At 38.0% G+C, this 23,442-nt stretch overlaps 5 protein-coding genes and 1 pseudogene across 12 annotated transcripts in view; 4 read left to right on the top strand and 2 right to left on the bottom strand.

Moving 5' to 3' along the window:
- Nucleotides 1-2,532: 2,532 nt before the first annotated feature.
- Nucleotides 2,533-4,169, top strand: LOC139107435 (protein Abitram pseudogene; annotated as a pseudogene).
- A 96-nt stretch (nucleotides 4,170-4,265) lies between these two features.
- Coq2 (ubiquinone biosynthesis protein COQ2, mitochondrial) lies at nucleotides 4,266-6,403 on the bottom strand. The gene is made up of 7 exons (XM_070665016.1): nucleotides 6,213-6,403; nucleotides 5,743-6,097; nucleotides 5,492-5,658; nucleotides 5,274-5,421; nucleotides 5,008-5,201; nucleotides 4,751-4,939; nucleotides 4,266-4,686 (listed from the first exon to the last, which is right to left on the bottom strand). The coding sequence occupies exons 2-7, from the start codon at nucleotides 6,080-6,082 to the stop codon at nucleotides 4,483-4,485; spliced, it is 1,242 nt and encodes a 413-aa protein (XP_070521117.1). The 5' UTR covers nucleotides 6,083-6,097; nucleotides 6,213-6,403; the 3' UTR covers nucleotides 4,266-4,482.
- A 73-nt stretch (nucleotides 6,404-6,476) lies between these two features.
- Nucleotides 6,477-7,701, top strand: LOC139107432 (uncharacterized). The gene is made up of 2 exons (XM_070665021.1): nucleotides 6,477-6,728; nucleotides 6,811-7,701. The coding sequence occupies exons 1-2, from the start codon at nucleotides 6,582-6,584 to the stop codon at nucleotides 7,618-7,620; spliced, it is 957 nt and encodes a 318-aa protein (XP_070521122.1). The 5' UTR covers nucleotides 6,477-6,581; the 3' UTR covers nucleotides 7,621-7,701.
- A 361-nt stretch (nucleotides 7,702-8,062) lies between these two features.
- Ssrp (structure specific recognition protein) lies at nucleotides 8,063-10,845 on the top strand. The gene is made up of 4 exons (XM_070665015.1): nucleotides 8,063-8,208; nucleotides 8,427-8,924; nucleotides 9,015-9,410; nucleotides 9,493-10,845. Exons 1-4 carry the CDS (start codon nucleotides 8,158-8,160, stop codon nucleotides 10,777-10,779), a joined length of 2,232 nt encoding a protein of 743 aa, XP_070521116.1. The 5' UTR covers nucleotides 8,063-8,157; the 3' UTR covers nucleotides 10,780-10,845.
- Nucleotides 10,846-11,173: 328 nt separating this feature from the next.
- On the bottom strand, nucleotides 11,174-12,375 carry LOC139107436 (TP53-regulated inhibitor of apoptosis 1). Its single transcript, XM_070665028.1, has 3 exons — nucleotides 12,193-12,375; nucleotides 11,882-12,048; nucleotides 11,174-11,518 (listed from the first exon to the last, which is right to left on the bottom strand). The coding sequence occupies exons 2-3, from the start codon at nucleotides 12,026-12,028 to the stop codon at nucleotides 11,432-11,434; spliced, it is 234 nt and encodes a 77-aa protein (XP_070521129.1). The 5' UTR covers nucleotides 12,029-12,048; nucleotides 12,193-12,375; the 3' UTR covers nucleotides 11,174-11,431.
- Nucleotides 12,376-14,492: 2,117 nt separating this feature from the next.
- Ih (hyperpolarization activated cyclic nucleotide gated potassium channel Ih) overlaps nucleotides 14,493-23,442 on the top strand; it is a 105,629-nt gene continuing 96,679 nt past the window's right edge. For 4 of the 8 annotated variants that reach the window (XM_070665008.1, XM_070665006.1, XM_070665005.1 and 1 more), the window contains exons 1-2: nucleotides 14,493-17,414; nucleotides 20,102-20,860. In XM_070665008.1, the coding sequence (XP_070521109.1) occupies nucleotides 20,823-20,860 (38 nt within the window). In that variant the 5' untranslated portion in view covers nucleotides 14,493-17,414; nucleotides 20,102-20,822. The remainder of the gene's footprint in view (nucleotides 17,415-20,101; nucleotides 20,861-23,442) is intronic. The other 4 variants (XM_070665012.1, XM_070665011.1, XM_070665010.1 and 1 more) reach the window with 1 other exon arrangement.

Below are 23,442 nucleotides of genomic sequence, written 5' to 3'. Positions count from 1 at the left end.
TTAATTTTTTTGGAGTTTCTAAGTTAAATTTCTGACTTAAATTCGGTTTATTTAAGTGTATTAAAGTGTTTTAATTACAATTAAATTATTCTCTTAACTGTAAATAAATTTATATTTTAGATATCTTGTGATTGAAACGCTTGGAGGGTCGCAGAATATATTGCTGTGCTTCAGGATCTTGTAAAAAATGTTCTGCTGCATCCTCGACTGTCCGGTTGGATTTTCCATCAAATTTAAACATTATTCTTGCTGCCTAAAAAGTTCCAAGTTTGTGAATTGACAGGAACTATTTTTAATAAGAGTTTGAAAAGTGACAGGTATGTGTTATAGATTAAAAGTGGAGATATTGTTAAATTAATTTTTTTGGAGTTTCTAAGTTAAATTTCTGACTTAAATTCGGTTTATTTAAGTGTATTAAAGTGTTTTAATTACAATTAAATTATTCTCTTAACTGTAAATAAATTTATATTTTAGATATCTTGTGATTGAAACGCTTGGAGGGCCGCAGAATATATTGCTGTGCTTCAGGATCTTGTAAAAAATGTTCTGCTGCATCCTCGATTGTCCCGTTGGATTTTCTATTAAATTTGAACCTTCTTCTTGCTTCTCACAAAATGCCAAGCCTGTAAATCAACGGGAACTATTTTTAATAAGACTTTTAAAAAGTGACAGGTATGTGTTTTGATTAAAAGTTAAGATATTGTTAAATTAATTTTTTTGAGGCTTTAAAGTTAAATTTTAGGCTTAAATTCAGTTTTATTAAGTGTAGGAGAGTGCCCACGTTACATTTTAATATGTCTGTTAACTCTAAAAAAATTTATATTTTAGTTTTCTTGTGAGTGGAGCGCTTGGGAGGATTGCAAAATTTTTCCTGTATTTCTGAACTTTGTAAAATCAGTTCTGTTGCTTCCTCGAGGGTCCCGTTGGCTTTTCAATATAATTTCAACCTTTTTCTTGCTCACCACAAATTATAATTTTAAAAAATATTAAAGTTAGCAAATTAACGTGTCACAAGTTTGTGTATACCGATAAACAAAATGTATATTATATATACTTGGAGTGCAAGTAAACTTTGGACATCTCAATTCGCTAACTTTAATAGCTATTTAAAAGTTATCGTAGCGTCAACATTTCAAAATTAGTAATTTTTTTTTTTTTTTTTTAACGTTTTACGAAAACTGTTATTATACATTATATTTATAACAATCGGATATGCGACAATGCGCCATTGACAAAGTGTAAAGCAGAGTTTCAACTAAACTGAATTGATCCGATGGGTAGAGGAGCTTGGGTTTTTATATCGTTACCGAGAGCAAATTAATCGTGCCGTGTACATTACTAATTTTGGCAAAATTCCATGTTGAGCTACCTTATAAAACTAAAAATTATTCTTTAATTAAAAGCCAAATTATCTGAGTATCTGATTTAAAATTCCAATATTGTTGGATTGTACTGAAGCACGCGTTTTTCCAACAAAATAAAAAACATTCCAATATAAAGGAGCGAATGATACTGAACCGCTCTGGCCTCTTTTCCGGCAATCTTGAGTTTCCGATATAGAATGAAGAATGGCCTTATAAATTCTAATACGTATATACATATACACCGAGAAAAAGTACAGTCACTTTAGTACCCAAACATATTATAATTTAATAATATCTCTAACGATAGATATGATTGACCCGATTACATTTATATATAATTGATTCAATCACATTTATCGTTGAAAATATCCAATTGCTCCGGAATAACTATATTTTTCTTTTAGCGTCAAGAAATATTTTAATAACAGAAAAAATAATCACTTTTGAATTCAATTTTAAAATTATATGCCTATTACCAAGGTAAAAATAAGATAAAAGTAACCTTTCACCGATAAATCATATAATACGTAATCGACATTACATGAGCGGTTACATGAGCTATTGGGTTATTAGCATGTGGCTGCGAATCTAGGATCATAATTAATCGAGTTAATCTCTCTCGCTCTCTTAGTGCCTGTAACATTCACGAAAACGCTCTCTAAACTTACCTGAGCGATATTACGTTGCTATTATGTGCAAATGTAGATATTTAGGAAAGAAATTGATGTGAAACACAGTATAAAAAAGTAACTATATGTTGCATAATTTTTTGATAATTTAATTTGTTTTTAAATTATTAAATTTTACTTTTCTCAATTTTATGCATGTAGATATACAATTAGTACAGTTGGAAGCTCCCTGATGATTGCAATAGTACGTCCATCGAAATCGTATTTTATTCCGTTTAAGTTTTTGCGCTTGGATCTAATTAAGTTGTCGCGTTTTATCGCATTTAACTTCTTTCATGCTCGAAAGTCACATTTTAACGTAAATGTCGAATTAGCATTTGACGTGATCCTAATTTTCTCACGCATCTCGTACGTTTTGCAAAACTACATCATTTCATTTCGACTGTACCTACTTTTTTCCATCCAGTCTGTGTGCTTGTAGGGAGCATGTAGAAGTAACCAGCAATAATTTCATTTGCCTAGTTTCTAGTTGGCGTAGGGTCGAGGTGTAAAGTAGATGCGTAGGTGCGCGGGGTTGTGATTTATTCGTTAACAGACGTACGAGGTGTATTGTCTCTTTCGTTTGTGAAACTCGCCGAGGCGCGGTATGGCCTTTTCGGCCGTGCCGTGTACTCGCACTACATGTCTACGTATCATTAAGATTATGCAGACGACTTGTATATGCGCCCGCGTGTAGTGCGGAAATACAAGTAATTTTACAGAAAATCAAACAAAAGCTGAGAGATATGAATTATAGATCATTAGCAGCGCACAATGTGGCTTGTAATGAGATATTTTATCGATTTCAGGATTGCAAGAATGAGGTAATATCACTTGAAAACCGAAACTTCCATGCGTACTTTTTCAACGATTGTATACTTCTAGCATCCGTACCGGAGATTTCTCGGTTACTGCGAACATATTCAGAGGGAAATGATTAAATGCATGAGGGAACAGGTAAGTGGCTTCGCTTCTCGATGTAATGTAATTCGTGCGACTAATTCATTATTTATTACAGCGAGAAATACGCCGAGTGCAAAGTGGACAACTTCGACGTAAAATGTTCGAAAAGGAATCTGGAAAGAAAGAAAGCAGCAGTTAGTCATCTCACGTGTATAATTCGTCTGATAATTTGACTATCTGAAAACAATTTTAATTAATTTTCGTATAATTTTGTTGTTACCTATGATAACTATAGATTAAATTAATTTGAATTATATATTAAAAACTGAAGATGAATCAGATACTAGAGATTGATGGGCCAAAAACCAAACGAATCAAGTCTGAAAATGACTGTGAAGGAACATTGTGCTACCAAGAGGATGCCCAGGAAGTTGTGACTGATGAAATTTCTGATGCAAGAGAGACTTCTCTGCAGCAAGAACAAGAGAGATTAGTAGATAGTGATAAGACACCGGTAACTGTAGACAGTGACGACGACTTGTTTACATTTCCTCCTGACGAGAATATTTCAGACATGTTAGATGAAGTACAATATGATGGTTATTTTCCTACAGTTACTGAACGATATTTCACCCCTTATTACAAAACAGATGTACAGTCTCCTAGAGATGATATGTGCATATGGATTCACAGTAATCGTATTTGTATGTTATCCTTGGCACCTAGTCATGTCATTTTGAAAGAAAATAAAAATATACAGAAAGTTGACTTTAAAGTTAGCGATAAATTGGATAGATCTTTAAATAAAGTCTCGGGAAAAGGAAAACATGGTGCACAACCATTGCAGACTAATTCAAATGTCTGTACTATATCATATTCAGACGGAAAGACATATATTATTAAATGCTGTATGATAGGAAAATTAGTGGAAGTTAACGAGGCATTGTCGGAAAACCCGCAACTTCTCAAAGAGGTGCCACACAAAGGGAGATACTTAGCTATAATATTACCGAATATAAATCTTTTGAAAAGTTTGAAACAATCTCTGTTGACTTCTGAGCAATATACCGAACTTATTAAAGAAAGGGAAAAATAATTATATATGTAAAAAAAAAATATATATAACTTATTTTTTTTTATTGCTATGAAATAATTTAATAAAATACTGTACACTAACAATAAATAATTAATAAAAAATTAAGTGCACATTATTAAAATTAAAGTTTTAAACAAATTAGTTGATTTAATTTTTTTTTTTACATATATCGATTTCTTTTTATTTTAAGATATAAATTATTTGTTTATAACATTCTATTAAAATTTCCAAATACTTTTTTTATATTTCATAAAAATAGATAATACTACTACAGCACAGTAACGATTAAATTTATAGAAAAAATTTTTTATTTGCAATATTTTAAACATTAAAATTTCTATTTAAAACTCTTATAACATTTTAAAATGTTAACTTTGCATTTGAATTATCTGTTTAATATCTTTTACTTAATTTTATATAATTTAAAAATACTGTGCACAAATTTTTTGTATTATAAATTATGTCTATTTTTTATTTCATCTAATAATACAACATCTTGGTGATTTATTTCTTTGACTTCATTGTCTTTCTCTATAGTTGATTTTTTTATTAAATTTCCTAACACAATACCGATAAACAATAGCATACCTATTTTGTGATTAGATATAAATTTTTTGGCGCAATCCGTAGGACTATTAATGTTCAAAGTATATATCTGAAATAAAATATATTATTTGATGTAAGTGAACAATTACTTTAATTTTTAATATAATTTTTACCTGATTACTGATATGCGTTGCAATTAAACTAACAGCAGAATAATACGGCCAAGTTTGGCTCGTTAATACCCCAGACGCGATTAAACCCGCAATCATTACTATTCCAAAACCTGATAAATAGAACTTTGTATCCTCTCCAAATTTTATAGCAGTTGACTTCATACCCAGTAAAATGTCGTCCATTCTATCCTAAAATACAAAAAAAATTTTGGAAAGTTAATAAGAGTGAAAAGTTTTCCTATTTTTATTACACTTACTTGGTGAGCATATATTGTATCATAAAGAATAGTCCAACAAATACCAGCTACATATAGAGGCAGGCAGATAGACCAATTACATGATCCATGTATAGCTGACCAGCCCAATAAGGCGCCCCAATTAAATGTCATTCCCAAAATTAACTGTGGCCAATATGTTATTCTTTTCATTAAGGGATAAATTACTACTAAACCTAAGAAGATGTATGAAATATTTTATATTTATTTTAGATATATAATTAAGAATATATTGTATGTAACAATACCTAGTGAACTGGCTCCAAGAAAAATGCTATACCAATTTAGTTGCAACAATATAAGCAATCCTACACTTAATTGTCCAGCTAGAAACACTAATGACTGTTTTGGCGTTATTTGACCAGTGACTAAAGGTCGATCTTTTGTTCTAGGTACCTAAAGTAACAAGCTGTATAAGCTATGATATATGAAAGACAAAATATAATGTTTTTAATAACAATTTTACCATTTTATCAATGTCCTGATCCCACATATCATTTATTGTGCATCCAGCACCACGCATTATGAATGCACCCATACCAAAAAGACTTAACATATAAAAATCTGGAAAAGCACCTGCAGGAGCTGCCATAGCAATACTCCATCCACAAGGCCAAAACAGCAACCAGCTACCTGAAACAATTAAAAAAAAAGATTAAAACATGTACATATGCATCAAATGTAGTATATGTAAATATTTAAATAATTAAACTACACCTATTGGTTTATCTATTCTCATTAGTTTCATATATGGCTGTACTTTGGGTGAGATATTATTGACTAGTTTTGCAGCTATACTTAAATTTCTTTTTTGTTGTAAATCTGTTAACTTGTCATGACTCAATTTATTTTCTACTTTTAACAAGGAGTAGGTATTTTTCTGTACATTGGATTTCATATCACATTTGTCTTTATCACATACTGCAGAGGTGGTATGAATATTTGTACAAGATCTAAAATTCACAGCCGTACGATGTAATAATTTCAGGCTAGAATATGTATTATGTGATAGCATGAAAGCTCCACAGAAGCATTGGCATCTTTTTACAATCAACATTGTTCAGCACTTTACCTGTAATGTAAAAAAATTTTTAATGAATAAAACTAATAAATTCTTATTAGTACATCAAAAATTGATAAAATAATTATTTAATAACATGAATAATTAATCATTTTACGAATCTCACTTCGAGTATCGATATAATAATGCTTGTGTGGCACGTTTTTCCTCGAAACGAAAGAATTTGGGATAATAAGATGGGATAAGATGGGATAAATAAGAGTCGCTCTGTCCCACGAGGCAAAATATTAATTACGACTCATTACGACTATTCAAGTAACAAAAACTGTCATATCGACAAGATGTATGTACTCCGTAATTACCCGTACCAACCCGTACTAAAATATTATTTTAATTCTGAGTTTGAGACTTCTGAAACCCGCTACGAGCCGCCACTAACCACTTGGAGGCCGCCGGCGGCAAATTGAGGTTATAAAAGTGGCGATGTGACTGATGGGAGTCGAGCAATATTCCTGTTTATGAAGCCACACGGTTTATGCGTTCTATCAAGCTTATTTTCTTTGAAATTTTTTACAAAATGGAAGGTTTATGTCCATTGTGCGCGAAGAATGGCATTAAGAAAAAACTCAAAGCATTTCAGATCAATTTTGAAGAAGCAGTGTGGTCTTGCGAATCGGACAAAGTACAGAATTTATTTATTCCCTTTTTTTCTTATGTACTTATTTTATTTATATGTATATATTACTGATAATTTTATATTTTAGTGCCCTTGGCCGATTGGTTACGAGAAATTGACATTCGTCAAAAGAAATTATCTCGCCTGCGATTGGAATGAATCAAATTTCATCAAAGAAAATTCATCCGCTCTGATAGAACTTTCGCTATATACACCACCGGTAACTCCTGGAGGAGAGCTATCCAAAGAGTCGATTGAGGTAGCAAGTACTGAATATTCGTCAAACTTGCTTCAAATTCAAGAGCAAGTTGAAACATTGCCTACATATGAATTTATTGTTTCTAAGGAATCTGCTAATTCTCATAAGTCATTGCAGTTTAAAATTAGTAATCCTACAGAAGAAAATAATTGCGTATTGAACAAAGAGTGTGCGGAAACTAGTGGTTTTAAAATCTTGCCTAAAATTACCAATATTGAAAAAACTAATATTAACCTCACAATTTTTTGTAACATTGACGAATCTTGCGATAATAAAAAAACACAACAGCAAGAATATTCATTAACAGATACAACCACAGGGGACACTGTCACGAATTTCGATACATCTAATAGTGAGTGTACAAAGTTTGATTCAAGTGCCAGCAATGAAATTATGAGGGAACAAACAGAAAACATTTCACAATTCGACAGATTAGCGAATAACGCGAAAGCAAACTTTGATTCAAAAGTGTCAGAAGTTGTGGAAACACTAGTCAACGTAGATATTACAAGTAATTTAAATGAAACGGAGAAATCTATAGAGACTGATGTACACAAAATAATAGATGATATTATTAAAATGAATGACTCTACGCCAGTAGATGTAAACGACGATTGGCTAGATTATTTAACGAGCTGATGACAATAAGTATTAAAATAATGCGTTATCTATTTTAGGTTGCGATTATAAAACATGACGGAATAAACTAAATTATATGTAGATTATAATTAATTTATTTTAATTGTGATAATAGTATTAATAGTTAAATATAGTCTAATTTTCTGAACAAATAAATTATTGTTTTCCCTCAAACTCGTGTTTCAACACAACGGTAAATTAAATTGAATATCGCAATAAAGCGTTCTCGTATGTTAATAAATGACGATAATGATTTCATTGTAATTGGTTAAATTATACAGAGACCTTTTTGAAGTTCTTAAAATCTCCATTCAACAACCAATCGCGTATAAGTTGAAACATACCTTTTTCCCCTTCCTTTTTTCGTCGCATAATATTGCCGCGTTTTGCGTCTTCTAACCTTGCTAGAAGCAAGTGAAGCGTTAGATACATATTCGTTTCACCATCGTTACGTATCTGCACCGAAGTTTATCGTACGCGATTTTGGAGTAGCGTTCGTTGTTTAGATTAATTAAGTAAGAATCTCAATTCTTCAGGATGGATTTCTTAGAATATCCTGATATTTTCGCAGAGGTTAAAGGCGCTATGGTAAGAATTTTTGGCTATTTTCTTTATCTATATTTTTATCTTTAACCTTAGCTTTACTGAAAATATACTTTAAAGACGATAAAAATGTTGATTTTTGTCATTTTGATTATTATCACGTAAATAAAAGATTTTTTTTATACACGGATAATTATATAAAAATCTTGATAATTTAAATGATTATGTATATTAAAAATAAATGTTCTTTTTGTTATGACTAGACGCCAGGGAGATTAAAGTTAACAGATCAGCACTTGATTTTTAAAAATCAGAAAACTGGAAAAGTTGAACAGATCTCTGCATCTGATATGGAGATGGTAAATTATCAGAAATTTATTGGAACTTGGGGTCTCCGTATCTTTCTAAAAAATGGTACTCTGCATCGTTTTAAAGGCTTTAATGAGTCTGATCAAGAAAAGATTGCCAAATTCTTTGCTCTCAATTACAAGAAAGATATGTTGGAGAAGGAGCTGAGCTTAAAAGGTTGGAATTGGGGCACTGCAAAATTTAATGGATCTGTTTTAAGTTTTGATGTTGGTCATCATACAGCTTTTGAAATACCTTTGCATGATGTGTCACAATGTAATACGGGAAAAAATGAGGTGACATTAGAGTTTCATCAAAATGATGATGCTCCAGTCAGTCTAATGGAAATGAGGTTTCATATTCCTGTTAGTGACAGTGCTGATCAAGATCCTGTTGAGGCATTTTATCAACAGGTAAGATAATTTAAACGATAGATACATAGGGATATATTTGTAAATTTAAAACTGAGAACAAAAGAGTAATTAATTTTTTAATTTTAACAGGTAATGGATAAGGCATCTGTGATTAGTGTAAGCGGCGACGCAATTGCAATATTCAGAGAGATTCACTGTTTAACGCCACGTGGTCGTTACGACATCAAGATTTTCCAGTCTTTTTTTCAATTGCACGGCAAAACGTTTGATTATAAAATACCTATGTCCACCGTTTTGAGACTGTTTTTACTCCCACACAAAGATAGTCGGCAAATGTTTTTCGTCGTGAGCCTAGATCCTCCAATCAAGCAAGGTCAAACGCGATATCATTATCTAGTACTCCTATTCAATCAGGAAGAAGAAACTTCAATTGAATTACCATTTACCGAGAAAGAATTGAAGGAAAAGTACGAAGATAAATTGACTAAAGAATTGTCGGGGCCAACATATGAAGTACTTGGCAAGGTTGGTAAAAAAAAAAAAAAAAAAAAAAAAAAATTGTCTAGGATTTACATTTTGATTTTAATGCGAAATTATTTATCTACAGGTAATGAAAGTAATCATCAACCGAAAATTGACCGGTCCTGGTCATTTCACTGGTCATTCCGGAACACCTGCTATTGGCTGCTCCTTTAAGGCTGCAGCAGGATATCTGTATCCGCTCGAACGAGGATTTATCTACGTACATAAGCCACCGATACATATTCGTTTCGAAGAGATAGCCTCAGTAAACTTTGCGCGCGGTGGTGGATCAACCAGGTCTTTTGATTTTGAAATCGAGCTTACAAGTGGTGTGGTACATACGTTCAGCAGTATTGAGAAAGAAGAATATGGTAAATTATTCGACTTTATAACGGCGAAGAAATTGCGTGTGAAAAATCGCGGCAAGAGCGACAAAGTTAATTATGACGAGGACTTCGGCGATAGCGATCAGGAAGACGAGCCGGACGCTTATTTGGCGCGAGTTAAAGCAGAAGCAGAAGAACGCGATGGCAACGAAAATCAAGATTCCGAGGAAGGCTCCTCCGATGAGGACTTTAATCCAAATCAAGATGAAAGTGACGTCGCAGAGGAATACGATAGCAATCCTAACACTTCTGACAGCGAGGAAGATTCAGAAGCGTCAGGAACTAGTAAAAAGGAGAAAAAAGTAGAGAAGGAAAAGAAATCGAAATCGGCTAAAACAGTGTCAGAAAAGCCACGGAAGCAGAGGAAACCAAAGAAAGAGAGGGACGCAAACAAACCGAAGAGACCTCCTACAGCGTTCATGCTGTGGTTAAATAACGCGCGTGATGGTATTAAAGCGGACAATCCGGGAATAAGTGTAACAGAAATCGCGAAAAAAGCAGGTGAAATGTGGCGGGAGCTCAAAGATAAATCTGAATGGGAGGCAAAAGCAGCCAAAGCTAAAAAAGAGTACGCGGTATTAGTGAAAGAATACGAAGCTAGCGGAGGTAGTAAAACTACAGAGAAGACATCAGAAAAGAAAAAGACGAAAAAAGATACGAAGAAAGACACGAAAAAAGACACGAAGAAAGAATCGCCTAGCAAACAAGCGAGTGGCTCTTTCAAAAGCAAAGAATATATTAGCGATGACGATAGCAGCAGTGATGAAAGTAAGAAATCCGAAAAGAAACTTTCCGACAATGAGAGCGAGAACGAGAAAGATAAGGAAAAGAAACCTCAGAAGAGACCAGTGGATAATGCTGAAAAGAAGACGGTAAAAAAACAAAAGCCAAGTCAATCCGATGAAAGCGACGAAGACGAAGAAACAAAAAAAGAAGTGGAGAGTACTCCATCCTCATCTGATGCAGAGTCTAAAAACAGCGACTAATAAATATTATAAAGTTCAAACATTCTTTCTTTTCATGAGTTTGCTATTTATCAATCTATACATTCTTAAAACTTTTATAATATTGAAAAAATTAACATTGGATTACATTTTTATATTTATCACAAGAAAACCATTTAAATGGATTAATTATAAAAAGTTAAATATATTTATATATATATCGTTTTTCCACATACATATAAAGTAGTAACATTAAGATTTAAATGCCGTAAAAATTCGTCGTTGAATATTGTTACTCTATTCTTTTCTTAAGCAAGTGTATATCTTTTCTTTCTCTTAAAAAAAAAAAAATAAATAAAATTAAGTTTTTTAATCAATTTATTACATTTATTTATAAATAATTTATTTTCATGCTTCAGGGATTATTTCGTGTGTAATAATTAGTTTTTTTTTTTATTATTTTATTATTACTATACAGCTTTGTCTTTGGAAAATGTACATTAAAAACAAATAAAAAATTTAATAAAATTGCTAAAATTATGAAATTAATTAAGTTTGCTATTCAGTGTGTCACATAGATATTATGTGTAGATATTATGTGAAATGTTCGGCAGTAATAAAGGAATGCCGCCGACGACTCGTAAAAGAACTACATACTAGATCGAAATGCGACTGTGTAAACGTCTTTATCATGTCAACTATACGATCTTTTTTCCTTTTCAGATTCCAAATAATTTGTCTCCATATCTTTGAGTTCAATATGATGTTCCTTCATGGCTTTCTAAAATAAGGAAATGCGGAATTAGTGACGTTGCTAATTGGTACAGCTTGAACGTTTTAAGAAAACCTCTGATTGTTGAGCAGCTTTTCGCAATCTAATCTGAGAAGAGAGAGTTTCTCGGCACTTACCGCTACGCAATCTTTATAGATTTTAAGCAAAGAAGCGCACTGTGAATCGTTGGTATACCCCTTTAAAAACTTTTCGGAGAACCAACTGTTGAAACAGGCGTCGTACTTCTGTTTCAACTCGCTGCAATCTTCCATGTTGCACTCGTGTACTTTTTACCTGCCGCGCGCGCTCTCTCTCCTTTTCATGCGTTATACGCTTGCGGATTTCCTAAAGATACAATTCTGCTTTAATTACCTTGACACACTGCTGATACATTTTGAATAAGTGCGAGCATGTGCTGTCACTCGTGTCACCTTTCAAGAATTTCTCGGAGAACCACGTGTGGAAACAAGCGTCGTATTGTCGCTTCAGCTCGTTGCATGTCTCGCCTATGCTATTCATGAATTAATGTCCGTACCGTTCTGAAATCGATGTTGAAATTAATTCCTACTCGAGAGGGTAACAGCTAGCAGCAAGCAAGAGATAAAACGATCAAGGTTGCAGGCATGTTTTAACCTAAAACCTATAGCTGCGAAGATTATCGTTATTCAGCGGAATTAACTTACTTGCAGAGACAAATCGCAACGAGAGCAATCGATGATATCTAGACTGGATATGTGGCGTACAACGGGAAAACAAACTTTGCACCGGTCATCGACAATTTAACGTAACGTCGGTTAGAAAATTATCGCAAGTTATCTCTTCTCTCTCATCTCCTCTCTTGGCCGCCGAGTACGGCGGAAGTGCAATAGTAGTTGCACGTTAAAATCGATCTATCGAGAATTAAACACCACCTCGACACGACGAAAGTGGAATAATAATGCTACATTCTGGCCACGGGCTTACAGCTTACGTCGATATCTGACAACTGTGACCAGAATTTCTTGGCGAAACTCGAGATAAAAAAAAATAAAAATGAAAATGATGCCAATTCGAATTGGCCGGGTATACCTCGGAGACACCATCATGAATTTTTCGAGTGTTAGTATCGAAAAGACCGCGAGATGCCGCACTAAGTGACTTGCCGTTACGAGTTCGGGTCGCGCGTCCACTCGGCAGTTTCGCGCGTATTTTCCTTTGCGAATTATATTATTACGCATTCGAATAAAGCATATTTGGAATAAAACAATTATCTGCTCCTGTACAACGTGGGACTTGGAAGCGACCGGACATGTCGAAAATAGAATCAAGTAAGCTGCTTAGACACTTATTACGATTATGAATGAGAGAGTTATTTCTGTATACTCGGGATATATATTTTTGCCATATTTTCTCGGTGAACTTTGCGTTGCATTACGAGCAACGGCATTACCTTACTATTTATCGCGTCGTTTGAATTTCATAGAAAGAGTTGACGCTCGCTTTAACAAGTGGGCGAATGCCCGCCTCGAGTTGTAAACGCATAATTGTTCCATTAATTATAAGTAACACGTCTCGCCTATTTGTTATTTGCACGCTAGTGCGTGCAAGAGGATCGCAATTACGGTTCTATTTGCAGCTTGAAATAAAATAAGATACAAAATTTAATATAATTAATACGATAAATTCGATGGTGAAACCGCTTCGATAATTTTGTTTCCGTCAAAAAATTCCAATTTTTACTTTAATTATTTTAGTTTTATAAAAAGTAGTAATTTCGTTCTTGATATTTGAGAGACGTAAGATCGAACGTTGCATTCTCCGAGGAGAAAGGAATGCAAGCGCAAATTTACGGTCACCCTACATCTTCTGTAAGTAGTCACGGTATCGCATTCGTCAGACAATGAATCGACGTCGCTCGATTGAGGACATCGCTTCCATTTCTCTCACTCACTCTCTCTCTCTCTCTCTCTCTCTCTCTGGTCCTCTCTTCCCGTTATCGGCAGGTTCTCAGACATAAGACGGCACATATTCGAACCAGAGAGGCGTAAATATTCCCGATTAAATTAAATTTTATTACGTCATAATCGCGAGATATATTATATAAATTTTCTTACAATCATACACAGTAAATAATTTGAGATGTTTAAGATCGGTCCAACTCCTTCGAATTCTTTCACAAATTCATATAAAAGATCTAAAAATTACTTCATCGTTATTTAATTTAAACTTATTAATTTATTATTTCGAACGATAGGCACAAATGTTTTCTTAAATGACGTGCCAGTTTAAACATTCTTGAAACGTGGTACTGTATTGCTCGATATATGCAGTTACAACTGCAGGTATAAAGGAAGCAAGGTTACGTTAGCGATTTCAAGTAGGTAGGTACGACTGACTGCACGATAACTGATTGCATTTCCAAACTGATTGGTTAAATGGAGTGTGATGCATGACGTGTTCACGGCCTTCTCGAAAGGAGGCAAACGATACTTAAAATAGATAATCGTATCGCATTCCATCAATAGAAACGCGTGCATCGTTTAAAACCGACGTTTACTGTAATTTACAAATTGTAATGTAATAAAGACCGACTTATCACGTTGTGAAAGACTCTGAAAAAATTCTTAAAAAAAAAGAAAAAAAAAAGAAAGAAAGAAACAAAAAAGAAAATGCAATTCTCTTCCTGAAATACCTCGCGTTACGCATATTAAAAATATAATATTTTAGTCTTTGTGATCGATTTCGCCCAAGCTGTAATATATTAAAGCGTTACCTCACCTCTCTGGTTTAATCGGGGAGACGTACAAGTTCAAGAAGCATTGTTGAAGGGCCGTGAAAACGCATAAGAAGACACTTGGGAAAAGGGGTGTGAGTTCCTATCAAGGACTCGCGGTTCCAAGTAGCATCGCGACGCGGCGCCCGGGTCGTCGTGACGAGAGGGTGGCGATTTTTCGCCCCCGAGGGTGGCGCGAGAAGAGAACGCACGGCCGGGCCGCAGCTGTTGTCACGGCGCACGGCGCGTAGCAATATCGGGGAAACAGTGCGAGGCCGGCTATCAGCCGCCTAACATCGACGTGTCGGGATTACGTTTGCACGTATGTAACACGGCTGCTGCACAAGCCAGGACGTACACGCTACCATATTAACGGCGGACAGACAGACAGACAGACAGAGAGAGACATATAACGGCGCACGCTCTTCGCCTTTTCCTTTCCCTCCCTCCTCTTTCCTTTCCTCCCGTGGCGTGACACCACCTCCAACCGTGTGCATTTCGTCTTTTTCGTCGAGTTACGTAGATATATAAAATTACGTATCAACTAATAGAACAGACAGGAAGAAACGACTGTGAAATTTCGAATCTCGGTGAGGATCGCCTGGGACGAGGCCCTTCACAAATCTATGCGTCGTGATCGATAAGGATAAGCGGAGGGCTGGTGCACACCGTCGTCGCCTTTCGCAGTAGTAGCGGCAAAAAGGGTATCTACTTCACGTCTCGCGTTGAGGTCGAGAGATGACTCGAAATCCAGATAGGCGGGGAGTGCGTCGGGGTATTAAGCGATAAAGGACTACGAGAGATAAAGAGATAGAGAGAGAGAGAGAGAGAGAGAGAGAGAGAGAGAGATAAAGATAGGAAAAGAAAAAAAGTGATGATTAAATAAGAAGAGCTGCAAAAAAATTTGCGAGGGTATACTAATCGAGATTGAAAAAAGAGAAGAGGACCAAAGTGTGAGCAGCGAGAAAGACAAGGACGGAGGGCTGGCGAAACTCGAGAGGGAAGAATCGAGTGCGCGGGCGAGAGGAGAGAGTGAGAGAGAGAGAGAGAGAGAGAGAGAAGAGCTTGCGCGAGAGGTGGAGGAACGTGGAGGAGGACCGACCGTGGTACCGAATGTGGCGTTCGGAGTATGGTATTCGCCAGCCGGGGCCAACCGACGTCGAGCAGCCAGCTTCCGCCCGCGCTCGATTCACAGAGTCGTCATCATCGGTGTCGGCGAGTCGCGCACTCGGCGGACGAGATATATCGTTAGGAACCGCCACCCGGTAAAATGCTGCCTATCTGCCCTGGTGATCGGTATCCGTTAAAACCGAGGCATCCCTAAACGACAACGGCGCGATAGTCACGAGAGAGGTATCGAGCCCTATTCGACAGGGGGACCACCGTTCCATTCACGACGAAGGTCGGGTGGTGAGCGATGACGCGATCGCATCCACCGCGACGTCGACGAGCTGTCGCGATCGAGTGAGAGTGCGACGAAAGAGGACGGTTGAGCTTACATCATCGTCATTACTATCGAAGGTAAACGCGCGATTACGCTCTAAAACTTGTATAAGTACTTGGGGATCGCAAGACGCTAAGTAGAAAAAAAAAAAAAAAGACTTGTTCTCTTTCCTGTACTTCCACCCTCTCGCACATTTTGTACGGATTCGAGTACTCGGAGTGATCAGAGCGGCGGCTGCCAATGCTCCATGACCGTTGGAGCAAGAGCAGAGGTATGGCGAATCTCGGGTGCAATCCCGAGGTATCATCGGCGCGAGGGGGTGGTGGACAACGGTCAGCCGACACGATTCAGCGATAGGATCGGTGCGAGAAGTCGCCTGTCGCGTCAGCACGTCGCGGCATTGAGCGACTACTGAGAGCACGCGCCTCGGCGGAGCTCATCTTCGTGGGACGAGGCGAGGCGAGGCGAGGCGAGGCGAGGCGGAACGAGGTGGACGTGTGTGCCGGCATACAGTCGGCGGTCGGCACGGGCACAAGGAGGACGATGGCATCGCGCGTCGCGCGCTCCCCCAGGAAGCCGACACCGCGGAAGAGCTCGCGCGCGGACACGCGCCACCGCGCGGACAGCAGGACGTGCCGTCGTCGATCAGAGCAAACTGCGACAGCAGCCGCGATCGACCGCACCAGGGAGCCGCGATATCAGACAACAGCCCCGGACGGCGCAGCAACGGGATCGCTGGCTGTCGTCATACGTTCTTCGCGATTCGGCGGTCGCGTTATTCGCCGGCCCGATCACGTCGAGTGCTAGTTAGGACTTCTCCGTAACTCTCGAGCGAGAAGTCAAAAACGAGGACGACAGAGAACGAAGAAAGGAGAAAACGTACGCGCGAGAATGATCAATATCGCCGCTGAGTCGGAGGTCGGGATCGGCGATCGGGCCCCTTAGAAATTACGAGGAAGACAATCCGTCCGCAGCAATAGGAGGAGAAGACCCGAGAAAGTGATCGACTACGCGGAAACCCCGAGGAACGTGCGGGTCAAGCTTATCGCCGGGATGCGATAGGAGAGATCGAAAATATCGGGGAGAAGGACGGCTTCTCTTCTTCCTCGAAGTCGCGGCCGAAGACGGAAGTATGCCCAGTGAACGACGTCGACGTATACCGAGGACCGCGCGAGAGGGGCACGCACGAGGACCCGTTATCAATTCGCGACTGTGATTACTAAGCTTAAGGTTATTACCACGTATCGTAAGTGCCAGGAGATTATTAACAAACAAAATCGTCCATTGTGATATTATGATATATAACGAGGTGACGAACGGGGAAAGAGGGAGGGGTGGGTAAGCACCCACGTGCGCTCTCACGGGGAATCACCCTCACGGGCCGAGCATGAATGAACGAAGGCCGCGCGATGCAAGGCACGATGGCGAGGAGTGCGGCACGCGACGCGAGTGTGCTCGATCGGGATAATAATGGTTGATCGCGGTGCTCGCGCGTCGAATCCGCGGACTGTGATATACTGATATAATCCGATCTCGCTATCGACGACGCCGAGAGCCCGAGAGGGCGCCGGCTTATAATTGCGCCTGCACAGGCTGCACAGGCTGCACAGACTGCACAGGCTGCGCAGGGACGAGAGAGATCGGGACGGGATGACGAATCACCGCCGATGCGGGATTTCGTTCGCCACTGTATCCTGATAAATCGCAAGGTGTGTATCTATGCAAATGTTAATAATAATCGCTGTCTCAGAGGTGCAAAAAACAAATCCATTTTTATTGCGCGAGATCGACGGTACGATGGATTTGAAAATCTATTGAAAAATTTTGAAACGCGTATAAATTGAGACTATAAATTTATTAAAGATATTAAAGATGCACTATTAGCAATAATTTTGAGGCTATATTAATTAAATTAACGTTACATTCTCGTAAACTAACTTTATACTAAAAAAATATCCGAAAATTAAAATACATTGCGTCGTCAACTATCTCTACTTAATTAAAATAATGGATTTATATGTTGGCATTTCAGGAAGTTGTATTATTCTATCGATTTTACTTTGCAATAAAATTTAACATAAACCGCCTTATTTTTCTGCGTTAATTTAGTAGAAAATACATTTCGTAATATTATTTTTATTATAATAATCAACTATTTTATTAATTTATTGTAAATGTATATTATAAAATTTTCAATTAAAAGAATGGAGTATCGTTATTTTATTATTGTGTAGGTAGTTATGTATTTAAATGTGTTATTTAAATTTATAAGGAAATATTGTTTCTGTGCAACATTTGTACAAAAAAATTATAACTACTTAAATTTAATGTTCAAATTTAAATAATTACGCGTGCCCTTTTTTTTCTTTATCAATATCTAAAGATCTTTTTATTGGATTTAACTGACTGCATTCTAAACGGAAGTTTAATGTTTCTTTGCAATCGATATGAATTAAAATCAAATAGTATCTTGACCAGTTTTAGTTGAAACATTTATTTAAGCGTACACGAAAATACCCAACATTGGAATCGCAAATATTTCGCAGGTACTTCTATCGTGACTACTGACACTGAATACTCGACTCGGAGCATTAAATGAATATTACATAAAAGCAACGTGACGAAAATAGGGCGAGTTGCCACTACCAGATTATGTAATACTTAAACGACTAGATGGAATTTTCGGGTTACTCGAGTGTGTGTATCATAGAGATACTTTCAGTACTCTGAATTTTCAAAAGCTAGGGGACAAGTTATTAAAAAAAAAAAAAAAAAAAAAATAGCGTCGCGCATATGCCAGCGAATTTTTTTAACCAATGTTTTCATCTTTTTCACGACTTCGTAGCGGGATCCTAATTACTCTAACTACGACATATTCACTTCAAATTATTAAAGAAATAAAAATGCACTTCTATCTTTTTTTAGATGTGAATATTTTGGACAATGTTCGTGATATAAACGCGATAATGTAGGAGTAGGCAAAGTTGTAATTGATATCGTAATGGTCTGAAGAAAATGTGAGCGACGTGAACGCGCATAAAAAAAATTCCGGGAGGTTCATACGCCGAGATTGTTATACGATACGGGGCAATTATTACCGAGACTACTGAGAGAAGTTACAATAGCGCGGCCTCGCGACAGCTCAATACCTTACGTGTGATCATTATTATAGCCGATCAAGTATTCAATGCGCGAAAACCAATACACGTGGACTGCAATCCGGGTGTAGAATATTCGAAAATCTGATTTTTGTCTCGCGGTGTAAAACACGACGGGGAGGTGGCCGGGGGAGGGAGGGTGGAGGAAAGAGGGAAGTTGTCGGGTACATGCGCGCGGAGGGAATTTTCCAATAACGGGATATACCCGACGGTATTTTTCAATTTAAAGTTTAACGAGGGCCTCAGCCCACCATCTTTAATACGAACACTAAAATTTCTATCGGGAACGAGAGAGAAAGTTGCGCCGTCGTTTCTTCCGGGTGGGTTCTTACTTTCCGGGGGTGAGATAACAACGTCGCGAGGTCCTCGATTTACTTGCCGCGTTAATCAAGAAAATGGTTCGATAGTGAACCTCTACACAAAACACACGGTTAAAATGATATTCTTCCTTCGGCCGGCGATGCACTCGTTTTGATTACACGTCAGACGATGAATATCGCAACATTTCCATACGAACCGATCCGATAACGATTTTCGTATCGATACGGGTAAACAAGCGGCGTACTCTCGACAAACTCCTTTGTCAAGTTTGTCGCGCATTAAAATTCAACGCGCACATATTTATTGCTTATTTCGCAAAGTGGCTTCGGTTGCCTATACGGCTCAATCGGTTTTCAAACACGGTGTCGCTAAATCGACAAAGTATCGCAAACATTTGTTAACTCGCTGTGTTTGTAACGTTATTCGGCGCTATATGTACAAGCTCTAATATCTTTCCAATTCGCGGCTATTTTATTGTTACATTCATCTTCGTTCCTGTCCCGTGACACGCGGCACCTTTGCACCGCATGATTGTACCTTAAATTTCACGTAATATTCTTCCAAATTACGTATTTGAAATAAATAACGCTCGTACGAAGGGATAATATTTTTTTTAAGCAAATAAAATTTTATATTTTAACGCTATTACACGCGAGTTATCGGTAAAATATTTTAATATCTTAATACTAAAAAATTAATCCCAACATTGATATTAACATCGAATATGCATATAGCTTTTTCATTTTTAACATTTCAGTACCACAGCTTGTATTTGATTCAGAATTAATAAAATAAATGTGTAAAATGTTAGTTTTTAATTGGTCACCCCGCCTACTCTAATTCGTTTGCGGCACGTGCTCGCGTTCTCCACCTTTCACTGCCATCCTATTATACTCTTTTCATTTTACCTGTTTCAGCGGCACGCACGCATGCATGCATGCATGCATGCAAACTTCACCAAGCTACGTTCGCCGCTGAGAGAAGAAAAATTCGAATTCGAATTCGACTGACGACCTGAGCGACCAAAGGCGAACATTAATGAAATCGCAGTCGAGACGTACGAGCTCGAGGGTGGTCGGTGAATAACGACTGTTAACGAAAGAAAAGAATAACAAGATACGGACGAAAGCCGAGGTGAAGAAGCCGCGTGCGAGGAAGTGCGAGAGGAACGGTAGTAGTCAGGTGCGGTAACCGAGCCTAGTGTGTGTACCACCCCCTGGACACGGGGGGTGGCACAGAAACGCCGTCAGCGTGGGTGCCGGTGCCGCAGGGGCGCGCCTGGCCCGTCGGCTCGCCCGCAGATTAGCACGCCGATTAGCGGCTACCTCGGGCCCTTTCCGGCGTACCGGCCTGGCGACCTCGGCGGGCCTCACGTCGGCGGCGGTGGCCGTAGCAGCTCAGGGGGAGCCCCACGCTCCTCCAGCTGCTGCGCCACGTCGCGCCACGCCGAACGGAAGTGCCAGCCCGTTCCCGGGCTTGGCAACGATCATCACGGCCAACACCGTCACGACGACGACCACGACGACGCCGACCACCACGACGACAACAACGACGACGACTACAGCCACCACGACCATCACCACCACCACCACCACCACCACCACCACCACCACCACCAGTCGCAGCAAGAACAGAGCCATGTCCATGAGAAGTCTGCACCGGCGCGTCTCTCATCCGTAAGTTATAGTCCAGACATTTATCGTTATCATACGCCCGGCACCCGGGGCACGCCCCGGGTTATCGCTCACCGTTTCTATATTATCTCTACCCATGTGCTGCGTCGCAGACACATTTTACACTCCGTCTATCACTGGGTTCAGGAGAGTGGCCGAGATTGGTCTCTACCAGACGGCGACATTAACTCTTTAGCTGCGAATGACAATCACGCTCTAAACAACAACTATATATTATATAAAAGACACTACGAAATTTTTCAAACAACTTCTACGTTATTTGCTAAAAATTCTTTAAAATATTTTTTTTTCTTTTCTCTTCATTTTTTTATGGTCAATAAATAATAATTAGATATATTGTTACAGCATCAAAAGAGTTAAAGTCGTCGAATTTTCCTTTAGATATGATGGGAATGAGAAGTAGATGACGGTTGCAACTAATCTCTGACAAGATATTGCATGGTTTGCGTGACGTTGATTTTTTTGCGGCTTCAATGACTCGACTCGAGAGAAAGAGAGAATTGAATTTAAAAGAAATCCGGGCGAATAATTTATAACGCGATTAAAGACACGTGTGATAATTATGATTAAAAAATTTTCAAAACGCTTAATATTTAGAGAGGCTTAAATTCATAAAAAATATAATCATCGATTAATTTTTTTCATGCAACATATTTTTTGTTCGCGATGAATATATTGTTGAAAAGATTTGGCACGTCCAGTTTCGCCGCGATCTTTCCCCCTTTTTTTTTTTTAACCGATCGAGACAATACCTCGGATGTGAGGAGGAAAAAAATATAACGAAAAGAATATTTCGCAGCATCGACGAAATCGCAACAGTCAACGTCAAGAATGTACAGCATTTCATATGTAGGAATATCATATAGGATTTATATTAGCATATAAATAACGTAATATAAAATATTCACATGACTTCTACGTAACAATACTCATATAGTATTATGCATTCTACACGATACTCTTCAAAAGCATTCCAATTTACTACTAGATCTAGACGTAAAGTTATTTCAACTGTCGCGCAATAATAACATCGGCGCGACAGCCTTGTCGAAAAGACAGTGAACTAAGAATTGGAAGAACGTAGTTCCGCTGAGACCTGTGAGCAAATGACGTCACCTGTTTTATCGAAAATCAAGTCGTTTCGAAAAGCTTTGATGCGGTGCTCGAATCGCTAAACTTAGCTCCGCTTATGACCAGCAGTAAAACACAAGATTCCGATATCTGCGCGCAATTGAGAAACTTGGAAACCTACGAGCCGATCCCGTCGTTCAGATATCTTCTATCGTGAAATAAGAACGCCGGAAATACTTGGCGCGATAGATTCGCAGTCCCGATATTCGCCGATAAAACTTTCCGTCCATATTTCTAAATAGCCGTCGAAAATTTATTTTCACCGACGATCTCACGGTTAACTCGATAGACTTTCGCGTTGACACTTAATTTTCATTCGCTTATCGCGACGTGTAACATTTGCCTACGAATAAACTTGTTACTTTTTCAATAGATGCAAATATTGAAAAAAAATTTTTTTATTCGTAAATTTTAATTTATATAGAATTGAATTTAATACGTAATTTATATTTGAAATCAGTAACGCAGTATTCGAATAATTAAGCTACCCGAAAAAAAAAAAAAGGAGGAAAGAGAAAGAAAATTGTTTTTTGACTTAGTGTACATCGATTCACATCGGGTTTAAATTAATTCAATGTTTATTCGAAACTTCCGGAATTTCTTATATCGCTCGGTTAAACGCTCTTGTATAGAATGCGGAGGTACGCGTGTCTATTTTCGAATGCATGCCGGTAAACCCTTTTTATTTCCAAGTTCATCACGCTTCATTCCTGTGCATGGCGTACCGTCGGGGAATATCTCAGGCACGTTATTACGTGGACGTTAGCAAGAGCACACATAACAAGTACTTTAATGAACGAAATTAAAACTGCAGCATGCGGACTCTCTCGTCAACACGGGAAAATGGAGCGTGTTAAGCGCATTTTAACTACTCGTTGACGCTCGTTACCAAAGGGAAGTAACTTCTGAGATTAACGCGAAGGAATATCACCGGGGGAAATTACAGAATGATTATTTACCGAATCGATGGGAAGATTGTTCTTATTGGAAAAGTACAGCTGTCAGTCTTAGTTTCCTCGATTCATGACGCCGCACGACGAACGAATTATACCAAATCGTACTACTTAATACTTTCCAAGCACTTTCCAGATGTTGTATACCGTGCTCTTAATACTTGAAAAGTGTCGTTAATGACCTGGAAGTTTGCGCATTTCTTAACGCGAATAACACCCTCGAGATGTTAGAACGAGGGGGTGATCTGCTATTTATCGTACCGAATTGAAGGGTGCGCTTACGCCTCGCAGAAAAAAAAAAAAAAAAAAAAGAAAACCACGTTGAGCGATTTGTAGGGTGTAGCCGATTGTTCGTACGATCAATCGGAAGAAGAAATGTGAAAAGAAACCGCAACGGTTCCTAACGATAAAAATGAACAGTCATCGTGAAAGCGTGAAAAAGTCACAGTTGTTAAGAACGTAGCATTTTTTTTTAAACTA

Source organism: Cardiocondyla obscurior, linkage group LG13 (assembly GCF_019399895.1).
Source record: "Cardiocondyla obscurior isolate alpha-2009 linkage group LG13, Cobs3.1, whole genome shotgun sequence".
Lineage (NCBI taxonomy): Eukaryota > Metazoa > Arthropoda > Insecta > Hymenoptera > Formicidae > Cardiocondyla > Cardiocondyla obscurior.
The sequence above is the reverse complement of the archived record's forward strand: the minus strand, read 5'-3'. Positions and strand labels throughout refer to the sequence as shown.

Excerpts from the sequence above, each read along its gene's own strand:
- Ssrp (XM_070665015.1), top strand. The coding sequence starts at position 8,158 with ATGGATTTCTTAGAATATCCTGATATTTTCGCAGAGGTTAAAGGCGCT. Across the intron at positions 8,925-9,014 it reads TTGAGGCATTTTATCAACAG|GTAATGGATAAGGCATCTGT; the intron begins GTAAGATAATTT and ends TAATTTTAACAG. Across the intron at positions 9,411-9,492 it reads CATATGAAGTACTTGGCAAG|GTAATGAAAGTAATCATCAA; the intron begins GTTGGTAAAAAA and ends ATTTATCTACAG.
- LOC139107436 (XM_070665028.1), bottom strand. The coding sequence starts at position 12,028 with ATGAATAGCATAGGCGAGACATGCAACGAGCTGAAGCGACAATACGAC. Across the intron at positions 11,519-11,881 it reads TGTATCAGCAGTGTGTCAAG|AAAGCCATGAAGGAACATCA; the intron begins GTAATTAAAGCA and ends TCCTTATTTTAG.
- Coq2 (XM_070665016.1), bottom strand. The coding sequence starts at position 6,082 with ATGTTGATTGTAAAAAGATGCCAATGCTTCTGTGGAGCTTTCATGCTA. Across the intron at positions 5,659-5,742 it reads GAGAATAGATAAACCAATAG|GTAGCTGGTTGCTGTTTTGG; the intron begins GTGTAGTTTAAT and ends TAATTGTTTCAG. Across the intron at positions 4,940-5,007 it reads ATACAATATATGCTCACCAA|GATAGAATGGACGACATTTT; the intron begins GTAAGTGTAATA and ends TTTGTATTTTAG.
- LOC139107432 (XM_070665021.1), top strand. The coding sequence starts at position 6,582 with ATGCGTTCTATCAAGCTTATTTTCTTTGAAATTTTTTACAAAATGGAA. Across the intron at positions 6,729-6,810 it reads GGTCTTGCGAATCGGACAAA|TGCCCTTGGCCGATTGGTTA; the intron begins GTACAGAATTTA and ends TTTATATTTTAG.